Source organism: Phaethon lepturus, unplaced genomic scaffold (assembly GCF_000687285.1).
Source record: "Phaethon lepturus isolate BGI_N335 unplaced genomic scaffold, ASM68728v1 scaffold16917, whole genome shotgun sequence".
NCBI classification, from domain to species: domain Eukaryota; kingdom Metazoa; phylum Chordata; class Aves; order Phaethontiformes; family Phaethontidae; genus Phaethon; species Phaethon lepturus.
Window position 1 is genome coordinate 12,552 of NW_010554191.1, and position 13,230 is coordinate 25,781.

The 13,230-nt window shown below is 42.8% G+C and overlaps 1 protein-coding gene across 1 annotated transcript in view; it reads left to right on the plus strand.

Moving 5' to 3' along the window:
- The window catches only part of PSEN2 (presenilin 2), a 12,437-nt gene extending 7,898 nt beyond the window's left edge, over positions 1-4,539 (plus strand). The window contains exons 9-11 of the mRNA XM_010291778.1: positions 1,333-1,447; positions 1,957-2,075; positions 3,964-4,539. Coding sequence (XP_010290080.1) covers positions 1,333-1,447; positions 1,957-2,075; positions 3,964-4,119 — 390 coding nt within the window. The 3' untranslated portion in view covers positions 4,120-4,539. The remainder of the gene's footprint in view (positions 1-1,332; positions 1,448-1,956; positions 2,076-3,963) is intronic.
- The last annotated feature ends 8,691 nt before the right edge of the window (positions 4,540-13,230 follow it).

The window sequence follows — 13,230 nt, forward strand, 5'->3', positions numbered from 1 at the left end:
TACACCCTCCAGTCAAATCGTTCATCTACCACAACATGGAAGGTTATGGTGGCAAGCTCATAGTAGCAGAAATTCCCATGATTACCGCAGATTACAAAACCAATTTGGAGAGTAATGAAAGATTTGGAGAGAACTTGCATCACTCGTGCAAGACTTTTACAAGCACCTCAATAAAAAAAAAAAAAAAAAAAGAACGTCTTTATATTTATCCTTGGGCAAAGGCTTATGTTTGGGCAGTTACCCAACAGTAGCTGATGTGTTCCAAGTTTATATTCTGGCTGGTCCTGTGGTAATTTCTGTACCTTTGCTTTTATCATCTTGAAATGCAAGTTAAACTGCAGTTTTAAGGTGACTGAATAAAATGTAACTTGTGGTGTTGGGAGGATTTCCCATCTGGTGAGATGACAGTACCTTTTATGTTAAAGCAACAAATGTATGTTAAGGTTTGATAACTGAACATGCTGCTTACTTCAGGATAAAGCAGCTGGCATACTAACAAACTGCAGGGACACAATCCTGCTTTGAAACTGGGCACAGAGCAGACACAAACTACATGCTGAGGCATACAGAATGCCCCTGTGGAAGCTCTGTGTGTCCCAGATCGCAGTCTGCTTGCATCTGCAGCAGCAGCATCCTGTCAGACTGATGTGGCCTGGAAACTTTGTGTGAGTGCTTCTGAAAAATAGGAACTGTCAGACAGAATAATATATCACAGACTGGCTGCTTCCAAAAGCACTACCAAGGGCTCTGTTAGATGTGTTGAACAGAGCGGGGAAAAAAATAAATTATATCTGTGAACAACGAAATGTGTCTACTTTCTACATGGGAACACCCAGCTCCAGTATCGATGTGATTTAGGGCAGAACTTTTCTCATAAATGTCAGTCCTCTTACGTCATCTGTTTTTGTCGTATGATCAGTTACGGAATACCTGAGCACCTCCACTCCAAAGGTATATCAATGTGGGAATGCATATTAACTTTACTTGGTTTTACTTGTCATTCTAGCTTGCGCAGAGCAATGCTTAGTTCTGCCTAGGTACTCACTTGTTAAAGCCATTGAACACCTGGGTAGCTGCCAAAGAAGCTGTGAACATGTATCCTTCCAACTGTTTCAAATAATAACATCTGTGTTTTCTTCAAAGCCCCTAAACGTCTCTGCTTGAACTGGTCCTGATGATCACATCTCCAAGAAACAAAGGGCTTACCCATTCCAGAGAAGCTTTACAGAAGTGTGGATTTCATGCGTTAAAACAAGTTATAAATGTAGCTACCTCTTGTGTTTCTTTTTTTTGTCCGCTCCTCTTGGCCTATTTTTGTGGAACCAAGGCGAGGATGGGAGAGAGAACCACAGAAGCCCTTCACACACTGACTCTCAGATGTCAGAGACGAGGAGTCCTGTTCCAACCCGCCCCACCACTTCTTTAGAGGAGCTCGAGGAGGAGGAAAGTAAGGGAGGCTTTATACCTTTTTTTCAGTGGAGTCAGTCAGAGCCTGTCATTTTTACTCATTGTGGTTAACTATTAGCCAGTTTGGTCTAATGACAGTTAATTTGAAGAGTTGTGACTTGTTGAGCAACAAAGATCTTGAGCCTGAACCCTGTATTACTTCTTGCTGCTGCAGAATTTTTTCTGGGATTGTGGTTCCAGTGACAACTTTTGGCTGCGTGGACAATTTAAACAGTTCCTCTTCTCCTTTCCTCCCATCCCTCTCTGTCCTCTTGCTTCCTCAGCTGGTACATCTGTAAAGCAGCCCAGGGACACACTTCAGAGAATGAGGCTGAGCAAAAACAGCTGGAAGACTCAGCCTCCTCAGTAATGTGGGGGATGCTAAGGGTCCAGGTTGGTAGCGAGGACTAGGAACTTTCACCTGCTCCCCAGAAGACAAGAATTTGTTCAGGAGGAAGCAAAACAGGAGGAGCAGAATTAACACTTGTTTTCCTTTTCCACTTCTCTCAGGGGGTGTGAAGCTGGGCCTTGGAGACTTCATATTTTACAGTGTGCTTGTTGGGAAAGCAGCCGCCACAGCTAGTGGAGACTGGAATACTACGCTGGCCTGCTTTGTAGCCATTCTCATAGTAAGTGAGCAAGCTTTTAAAAACTCTGTTACACCCTGTTTAGCACAGCAGTACTGCTAAATCACTGCAGGTAACATGCTGGGTAGTTAGGAGAAACCACCCAGTGCTCTGTCTATAAAGACGGGCTATTTAAACAGCCACTGAAGCTGAATGATACGGACTTGTCAGAGCAGACACAAGTGTGGAGATGGTGGGGGTGAAAGAGCCCCAGGGAAAGCAGTTACAGCTGAACTGTTAGTGTGTTTGCTTCAGTGTTAAAAGATTGGGGACTTCTGTCAGCCACGAGAGTCAATATTATGAACTCCATGTTGATTAGCAAGTGTAGTTGAAAAGGTTAACTCCCTTAAGCTAAGGAGAACTGCTAGGTAAGAGGATGAAGACCTATCTTGTTCTGGTGTTTGAGCTGGAAAAAATAGGAAGGAGAGAGACTTTAAAAATCCATGGAAATTATCAGTCATCAGCAGATGACAATCATACTGTAACTGCTAAAGGACTCGGTTCTGTCAGGTCTAATGACCACACACTGTTGAGCTTTCAGCTAGGTAGAAAATAATTGCTAGGAACTTGCTGTTTACGTCAACAGCCTCATGGAAACTAACCAGAAGGGCAATGGCAGGATTTTTAGAAGGTAAAAGAAAATGAATTGTTGTGTCCTCCTTGGGCCTGCATTTCCCCACTTAGATCCCAAGGATAGTAAGACAGAGAACTAGAAATGAGCTAACTTTAACATAAAGTGTGTTTAGTGTAGCTTTGCTACCTCACAGGTCAGAGAAACCTATAGGATCACTTAGCTGCATATCGTGAGGTCCAGCACAGGGCCCCTTTGCTGGGGGAAATGTTCTCTCTTGTCTGTCCATGAGGCCAAATGCCCCATTCAGTTTCTTTTATGGTGCTGTCTCCTTTTGCCATTTCATGATCCTGCTGCGATGCAGCTTTCTGGTTCCCAAAAATGTCCCTGCAGTGTCCCAGCAGTGAGCATATCTTTAAATGTAGATGTGAACTAAGTAAGCAGGTGTAGGCCAAGTAAGGTCCCTGAAAGTGTAAGAACAGAGCTACAGGCTCAGTTGGATTGTAGTCAGACTTGCAGTCTAGAAACACTGATTTTTATTTTTTTTTAATTGAAAAAATCCTGTCTGCTGATCTTTAGCTAGTGGATATTTTTTGGAGCCTAGTGTCTCTGAAGTTTTGTCATCATGGAGGAATTAAAAAGGGCTTAGATGAGAGAAGGAATTCATACCTAAACACACTTAGCCATACTGTCTACTCAAAATGTACAAAAGCTTTCACACCTGGTCCAGAAAACAGATGTTGGCCTGCTATCCAGATAAAACCAGAATTCACCTATCATAGCAAACAATCCAGTCAAAAGAACAGCAGTGGATATTTTGTTTTGGGTGTGTTTTTTTTCCTCCCCTTTTTTTTTTTTCTTTTTTCACCTCAAGAGACCTTGAAAACTGGGAATGTCTTAACAGTACATGCTGCTGTATATTAGAGTCCTCTAGTAAAACTCCTTATCTGTGCAGTCCAGCAGGACTTAAGTGCTTTTATCTGCTGGATCAGTACTTCATACATAATGGTGTAGAACAAAATGTAAAATAATCTGTAAATAAATTAACCTCTTGGGGTCAGCTGTATGCCAGCATTAGGTTTTTATACCACTTTCTCAGGAGAGAGCTGTGCTCAAGATTGCTGAAGAAAATACCAGGTTAACTTGTGTGAAAGATAAAGCTGTGGGCAAATGTACCTCATGCCCCTGGTAGCTCAGGCAGGCTTCAATTGCTGTACAGTGTATATAGCTTATTATTTGTGTATTAGGTTGATGACAGATACGTTTCTGGGTGTCTTACTATATCTCCTTGTGTTTTTCATTCTCTTCTCTCTCTGTCAGGGTTTATGCTTAACTCTTTTATTACTGGCTGTTTTTAAGAAAGCATTGCCTGCTCTTCCCATCTCCATCACCTTTGGCTTGGTCTTCTACTTCTCGACGGACAACCTTGTGCGACCATTCATGGACACCCTGGCCTCCCACCAGCTGTATATTTAGAAGAAGCAGGAGTTAGAGGATTCTTTTTAAAGCTTTGCTGTGAAGTATGGTACACTGTTTGGAATAAGTCATAAAGTTTTACACTTAGTGCCATATATTTGTAAGGAAAACACTAACTCTGTGACATGATATGTACTAAAAATCTAATAGTTATATGTTGAACTGAGATTTTTCACAGGACTCTTGTACTCCAATGAAAAGCCTGGCTCATTGCTGATGTCAGAGCATTACTTTTATTTGTGTTATTTGATGTGCACACTGGCTGCTGTGAGCACAGAAACCTGTATGTAGCATGGGACACTAGAGAGGTGAAGGGACTGATCGGTGCTTCCAGAAGCTAAGGTGCTTTAGCCCTGGAATTGTAGTCAAGCTTAACTGTACACTAGAATTTCTAACGCTTCACACTTCTGAAGTGTTGTGCAAACATTCAGTGCAAGGAAGTTCTAATTAGAAACGCATAGCAGTCGGCACGCACAGAACAGAGCAGTGCGTTACACCTAGGTGCAAGCATTAGAGGAGTGAGGCTGAACTTCATAAGCTGGCCTCTGTGCACGCAACTTCTGTTGAAATTGCCCCAAATGCCTATTTATTCTGACCTTAGTTAGATATAGTGAGCAATGACGGATCTAGGCAGGGTGTCAGGGGTGGGACGTTTAAACATCAGGTTTCTGGTTCTGAGCACATCCACCACTGCCGCAAACAGCTGATGAAGGCAGGGCTGCCTGTTCAAAGCGCATCATACCCTTAGTGTAGGAAAACAGATACTTCTTCCTGTCTCCTCCCAGCATTGTATCTTTTTGGAAATGTTTTCTGGGCTCATACTACAAAATACTACAAATAACCGTAAGGTGGAAATTATTGCACAACTCCAGTAAATTAGTTGACCTGTGACCTCTTGTGTGTATTTCTGGTCTCATTTGTGTGCATTATTGTAACTACTCCAAAGGAGGATTTACCTTCCCTTTATGAAGAGGTCCTCTTACTGATTGAGACTTGGTTTACCTACGTTTTGGTACTGTTTAAAGATTATTTTTTTATTGCAAATTTTAAAATAGCTATTTACTGTCAAAGGGACTTTTTTGGAAATACCCTGTCATAGTTTGTATGAAAATATGGGTGCAAACTTTAATCTGCTGTTACATTACTCTACATAAGGCGTCATTAATGCTAGGAATATTTACACACACTCAAGTGAGTTCATTAAAAAAAAAAAATCACAGTGCTTGTTGACAGTAAAAAATACAGGTCTGACTGAACCCTACTGTTTTCTCCACCTTTTAAAATAATTTCATTTCTACTCTGAGAGTCAGTTTTTTAGAAATAGCCAGTTCTGTGATTTTTTTTTTTTCCCTTTTCTTTTTACTTCAGTGTCTGTTACGCAAACAAGCTCTGTTTTCTTTGACAGCTGATCAATGTCAGTCAAAAGGCAACATTATGCAAGGTTTTGTGAGTAATGCAATGTCATTGAAAGATGCAGAATTTCATCTCTGAAAATACTTTTTAGATAAGGGTTTGAACTACGCATTTTTAAGATAATGCTTTTTCCAATAGACTTGTTCAAGCTAATCTACTTTGATATTTAACAAGGACGTCACACAGGTGATTTAAACAATTTTTTAAAAAGTGTGTAAGGGTTTTTAAGAGTTGTGTGCGTCTCAGTTTGGACAAGTAAGTAATTTTTGCTCTTTGTTTAGTTTTCTGTCCCCATTTCTTACATTTGCAATGTTTGGACTTAATAGCTGCAGACTGAGTTAATTATTACTAAAAGGTATTTCCTTTGGAAATGTAAATCACTAGAGCTCCATCTGCTAATTTTTAAGGTTTATGTGAGAGTTCTTTTTGTTGTTTTATTTGTGTGTTTTGTTTTTTTTTTTTTTAAACTAAAACAGTTATGGGGCCAAATCAGAATATAATCGCTTGCAAACATGATTTTACTTTTTGCATTGTGTGGTGTAGAGAGGATGTGAAATATTTATATGTACTAGAAGAAAAATCCTGCTTGGCTTAACAGGGTTGTAGCATATTGTTGAAACAATTTATTTCAGTGAAAGCAGAGTTGATATTTGAAGGAAACTGGGGAGGTACCTTCAAATATTGAAGGATCACTAGCAGACCTGGTGGTTTTCTGCAGATTTGTGCTTGCCAAAGATTTGCCTTGCACTGAGCAATCCTGCGTAACTCATACAAAAATGTAATTTAAAAGGTAATTGAGCAACAGATTCTGTCAGTGCAACAAAATGTATTGTCCTGGAGAGTGATAGGAGTATATCATGTATATACCAGAGTGGTTTTAATTGTGTAAAAGTTCATATGTATTTACTACAAATATATATTCACTGTGTGTGTTTATGTGTGTATATACGCACATACACACAAGTTTTAAAACTATATTGAGTGATTTCTCATCTCATTGGTCATTTTCACCTGTGCATAAAAGTGAAATTTTGTTCATGATGTTAACATTGTGCAGCATGGCCGAAGATGTGAAAATGGAGAGGGCGGGATTTACTCTAGTCCCTAGTTGGCCACTATGTAAGATACTGACCCAGTGACCTGGCAACTTGAGCGAGCAAAGCATTTGTCTGTCTAGTGTGTTCATTCACTGAATTCAACTTGCTGCATGCTCTGCTGAACTGCAGTCTCTTTCACCCTGAAGAAATCCTAATACTCCCCCTGCTCATTGCAGGGACATCTTCAACCAGATCAGGTTGCTCAGAGCCCCATCCAACCTGACCTGGAATATTTCCAGGGATGGGGCATCTACCACCTCTCTGGGCAACCTGTGCCAATGTTTCACGACCCTCATTGTGAAAAATTTCTTCCTTAGATCTAGTCTAAATCTACCCCTTTTTAGTTTAAAACCTGGTGCGCATCCATGAAAAAGCACAGCTGTCAGGTAGGCTGGGGTGACGCCCGACAATGCAGGTGTCACTCAACAGCCCGAAGTCCTATGGGAGGTGCCATGTGTTGGCATTTTCCTATGTGATCCCTGTCAGACCCACTCCTCCTCTCCAGTCTGAAGTGAGTGTCTCATTGCATCTAGGCTCTAATGGGGCTTGGGCATATACCGATCTCTAACATGCAAGACTGAAGTTAAGTCCATGAACAAAAATGTAGTGGGTAAGCCTGCCTAATGCAAATCCAGGCTTTTCATTGGTGGGAGATATGCGGCCTCCTTGCAGCATTTAGTGTTGTTGTTAGAACCATGTGCCATTCAAGCAGTTTGGCGTTGTCACCTTCTGACCATGCAGTTGCTACTTGTGCATATTGTTTCCTCTTGCCACTCCATTGTTGCTTTTGGTTTTGATTGCTTCGGGGTTGTTTTGTTTGAAGTGTCTACTGTGCATCAAAGACTGGAGATGCATTCTGCCCACAGACAGTGCACAAGAAGCAGCACAGTCATAAAGTACAAGAAACAGGACACTTCTTGCGGAACCGTGCAGTGCTTCTACAGCGCTTAAGGGAAGTCCCTCAGAAAGGAATCAATCTGTGCTAGAAATGTCCCCTCCTTCTGGTTCACAGAGTGGAAAGGACGCATTTGCGACATGAGGTGTCTCAGCAGGAGCTTTATAAACACTGCTCTGCTGAAGCTGGGACAACGAGGGTTAGTAGGTACAGCAAGGTCAAAGCACTTGTCTACCACAGTCGGGAAGAGGAGCAGTGGTCTGCTCCCCAATAACTTCTTTGCATCAGTTGCTAGTGAAGTCTCTTCCATGGGGCAATCGGATGAAGTTAGATGGACCATCTCTCTGAGGAAATGGCACTCACTGATGGGACTCTGAAGAATAGCCCAAGGCTCATTGTCCTTGCAAGACAAAGTATTTGGAGGTCTCCCTGCTACTCCCAAACCAGTACCTTTCTCTGCTTTGTTCTTGCCTTCCTAGGTACCTCCAGTTAATCACATGGTCTGTTTGCCGCCTTCTTCCTTGTAACTCAAATTGTGTTTTGGTTTAAATTGAATATATAGTTATTTTTCTTTGTTTCCCTCAGTCCCTTGTTTCCCTGTTTCTGCATTAGAGATGTTTCCTGGCAGCCACGGGAGGGCAGTAAGTCTATATGGAGAAGTACCAGCCATTTTAAAGTACTCTGCTGTGTACCCCTTGTTTTTCTGTGAGACTGAAGGCCCTGGAATCTCCCTCATGGCAGGGAGAAAGCAGGCACCCCACACCCCAGCACGGCTGCAGTTTTGGCACAGCACAGGAGAGGCTTTGAGTGAGAGTGAGCTCACGCTGCACCAGAATCCATTTAAAAAAAACAGCTGGTTTCAGTGTGATGCGGCACTACAGCTCTGAGTGAGGTGCTGCTGTTACATTGCACACTCCATTTTGTTTGGGTCCCCCCCAATTTTTTTTCTTTGGAAGCATTCAGCTCTAGTTTCAGTCCTACAAACCCCAAGCATAAGTCAGGGGCTCCTCTACACATTGCTAAATTAGATTTTTTTCTGAGCATACTCAAGAAGCAAAGGAATAATTATACTTACTGCTTTGTCATTCCTCCTCTCACTTGCAGTCTCCTCTTCTGTCCCAGCAGGTCTTGCTAATCTAGGGGGGGGAAAAGAGCACAGTGCTGTCATTCCAGCTCTTGGCACTGGGGAATCTAGCTAGATTGTGTTGCCTGTGCCCTCAGGAGGTCCAGGGACTGTCTAGTTTCCTTGAATTCAGTTGTTATATAAGAAAGCAGCCTGGACAAACGTGGTATCTTTGCCAGAACTTCTCCTACCGCACTATTCATACACCCCTTAGCACCCTGTTGCATCCCTCATTGAATTTATCCTCGCTTCCCCTGCCTCCAATAAGATGAAGTGATGTGAGCTGTTCCCATTCTACAAATGAGAAACAGAGCAAGGGTAAGAACGTAAATGCTGGGTTTAAGCCTGGTTACCTAAGAAAGATCTGCCCACATCAGATCAGGGCATCAAACATGATCACACAAGTCACTATCGTTTCTTTTACATATTTTCTTTGCTGCAGGTTTGCTATCACCCATCTTTTCCTACTTTAAATTCAAGACCTTTGCCCCAAGCACTCAGGGAGTTAAGTGAATATGAACTGTTATCATCTTCTTTGTGCGACATGTTTATCTGACAGGTGCCCAAGAGCACAATTTGGGAGGTGTTGGTGCTCAGCACTATTTATGGCTCAGTATTAAAAAGATATAAATAAACAGAGCCTTTGAAGCTCTTGAAACTAGCTAAACTCCTTGATATAGAATCATGAGACAGGTACAGGGCCAAGTAGTTAGGATGTAGTAGTTTTCCAAAACTGAGAGCTGTTCAAGTCCTATCAAATGCAGCCTGAACTAAGTGACTGCTCCGAAAGCCAACTCAGGATTAGGTCTGTGCAGAAGTAAATGGTATGAAGCCTGTCACTCTCGAACTGCCTTGTAGGTCCTGAAGAATCAGAGGGGGGCAGAGTAGGAAAAGCATTAGGCCTATTTTATCCTATATCATTGGTTCCTATGATTTCAGGGAGACCTTGTTCACCCTGGTGTAAAATGTGAGTAACTCCACAGCTAACTTGCATTTAAGCAGACTAGAACAATGTAAAAAGCGTGAAAGCAAGCGTGGAAAACTGGTCCAACCTTTTAACTTGCGCCATGCCATCTTCAATCTTTACAAAGCTACATATAAGCAATTACAATTCTCCATGACTTGGTAGAGCTGCATCTATTTATGAAAGGACCCGAGTCTTCCTTCAAAACTGGTGTAAGGGAAGCAAGATCTCTGGAGCTGAAGGTAGGTATTCAGGATAAATTTTAAAGCTACCTATCCACAGCTTTGATGTACCAACAGATAGTAGCAATAAAATGCCAAGTAGCGTTACTCCAACAGGAGCTTCTTACTCCTTCATCATGCCAGAAAAGACCCACCCTCTCTGTAAGCCCCTACCAAATATGGCCTTTGTGATACTCCGGGAAGTTCAAATTTGAGCTATTTTTGTTCTCCAAATATTGTGCTAATAGTTAGTCTTCCAGACTGTTATGTGCAGGTTTCAAGAAGCATGAAAACAGTTTGACTTTCTTCTTTAATAAGGAAAAAAAAATATCTGATTTCTGTCCCTGTGTGATTTGGGTGAGCAAGCTAAGAACTGAAATGGCAAACACACTGAGTGATTTCAGACAACTCCTCATGTTGCCAATTCAAACTCTGACTTGTGCAGAAAACTAACGGGAAATAGAAATCCAGCAAATGTTTTTGGCTATAGAGGCTCTGAGCTGTGGCTGGTCAGCCTAGGGAAGAATACAAGGCTAGAAAAAACGAAACATACCTGAGGCATAGGTTAGGCTTACAAAAGAGGAGTGGGATGCTGGCTTTTCTAGCCAAACTTGTTAACGGCAGTGCAGCTATAGCTTTAAAGACTTAAACTGGATGAGAAAATGAGGGCTAGCAGGGACATAAAGCAATACCAAAGGCACTTGGCATGTAAAAGGTTATGTCACCTTCTTTGCTACTATTGTGTGCGCCTGTGCATTTTAGTGCTGTCATGAAATAGGAGTGCTGCTGCAGAGAAGAACAGTGAGAACATCTGTCTTCCAGAAAAGGAACACTGCTTCCTCTGCTTTGAAAGCAGGCCACCAATTAAACTGAAGTGACAGTTGTTGAAGTCTGTGGAGTGGATGGCACAGGAGGTAGTCACTGTCCAGGCTTCATCATGAGTTACCATATCTAGTGGGATTGCTGTAGGAAAGGGACATCTTTGTGCTCCCACCTTGGGCTCCTCCAGGCTAGAAATCTTCTCAGAAGCATCTGGGAGTTGATGGGAGAGTGAACCTGCACTGCTGGTTCTTGGCACTGCTGTGCCTGAAGGCAAGCTCTTTTCCTTGTGCACAGCTACAGAGCATGTTGAAATTACTCTGCTGTGCTTCCACTGAGGCTTTCCAAACACTTCTTAAGGAGTCAGGCTTCAAGAGCGCAACAGAGCAAAAGAATGCCAATAGCACTATTTTACAGATAGGAGTTGAATAATTTGCTCAGGGTCAAATGAAGGGCTTAACCTGGATGTCTGGACCATCTCTTGATCAGTCATTCCTTCCAGAGACTTGTATTAACTGCTGGCACCTCCCTCTTAGCTGCATTCAGGTACGTGTCAGTTGGGATGTTCTGCCACCAGTCGATCTCTCTCTCCAGGTATGCAGACACAGATGTAGATGCTAGAGGTCAGATTATGCAGTCCTTTTCAACTGACCTCAGGAACTGGATTGATAGCCACAGCAAAGCAGAAAAAAGGTCAGTCAGCATCTAAAGGTAGCAACGATTCTGCTTTCTTCCTAGACTGACTGGTAGAAGTGAATTTTCGTGACAATATGTGAGTCACCTTCAGGCAAGTGGATGGAGCTTGTGAGTTTGTCTGTTGGCCACACAGGCCAACAACAGAAAAACCCCACAGCTTTCCCTGTCTCCCTCCCACACCTTGCTGCCTGTTGGAACAGTGAGGCAAGACACCAGGAAGGCAGAACAAAGACTGGGTCTCAGGGCAGCGAAAGAAAACACGCTGTCTTGGGAATGATTCCATGCTGGGGCAAGGTGGCTCACTGCTCTTCAGCTGTGTGACACATGGCAATGCCGTGCCAAAAGTTGGGGGCAGTGGCTGAGTTTGGCAGCACATTTTACCATTAGCCAGCAGAGAAACTTATGATGACTAGTGTTAATTCTTAGTTCCAGTAAAGTGTTCAGAAATAGCCCTGTTTCTCTCATATCCTCTGGCTCCAGCCTGCCTTGCTGGTTAAAACAACTGTGCAAACTGTTCCAGATAACTCTTCTGTCCTTTGTAAAAGGCTCTTTAGAGTGGCTAAATGCAGCCAAAGGACTTGCTTCTTTTTGCCTTTTGCCGAGCTTCAAAATTAATTTGCCATGTTTACTCAGGGGGTGAATGGCTTCACTAGTTATCATCTGTAAGGTGAATCCTGGCTGGAAGCTACAAAGAACTGAGCCTTTCCACTGTGCCTGTGCAGGATTGATTGAGGTACGCGTAATCAATCAGGTGGCAAGAGGAGAGGGCAAAGCACTCACCGAACTATGCAAGCAAATGCAATTTACAATGAGCAGAAACAACTGATCTGTCTAGCCCAGAGATAAAGAGGAATTGCAGACTGAATAATGTTTAACTGAGTCTCACAGATCTGGGGAGAAACAGAAACACTCTATTCCTGAGGCACAGAGCTGCTAATCAGACTGCTGCACTCTTTTCAACTTCATCTCATCCACAATAACTTTGCTCGATACCTGTAAAAACCACTGTTGTGCAACAGAATTTGAACAGGCAAGCGTAATACTGTGAATGTTTTACTGCATTAATTGCTAAGGTGGCAGGGGCAAGGTGCCTGTCCTTGTCCTGCACTGTCCCACACGCTATTCAAAGACAAGGACTGGTATTACTTTCTTCTAGCACTAAAATGCTTCTATCTGCAGACTCTCCACCTGGCACTGTCCCTCTCTCAACGTACTCCACCCCCACAGGCTTGTCTCCAATTTTCCAAAGCACCCAGTACCCGCTCAACACCCATGCAGCAAAGTTGGGAGGGAGCAGTGGGTGGCACAAGCCACAGCCAAGCCTGGCGTGGTGGCGTATGCGTGGTGTGCTGCACGACTTTTTCTGGCAATCCTCTGTCAGTGATGAACATGTTTGTAGCTTGGGCTTGTTATGGCTTGTTACCACCCCATCAAGAGGATAACACCTAGTTTTGTTTTCTTTCGTAATCTAAAGAGGAAAAAAAAAATCCATGTACCTATATGTAAATTTCCAGTTTGTGAGAATATATTTGCAATGCTTCTTTTCCCCCAGTGGGAGAGAAAATAATATTATCTAGCCTGCTGAGCACTTGTGTGTGGGTTGGAGGGCAGAAACAACCCTGGTAAAAGATAATGAGACTGTGACCTGCCTTGCATCGCCAAGAAGAGAAACCCATGCAGGTACCCTCTAAAATGCCTGAAGAGTAACTTGCTACCTTTTCTCCAAATAATTATCAGAGATAACCCCAGCATTGGTGGGCCTGCGCCCGCTTCCTATTAGAGTTCAGTCCTGTATAGTCACTGCCCTGGAGCTATATAGCACGAGCTATATGGCTCTGTCCAGAGCCACTGTGGTCTGTTCTGGATAGATAATAGGAGGAGGC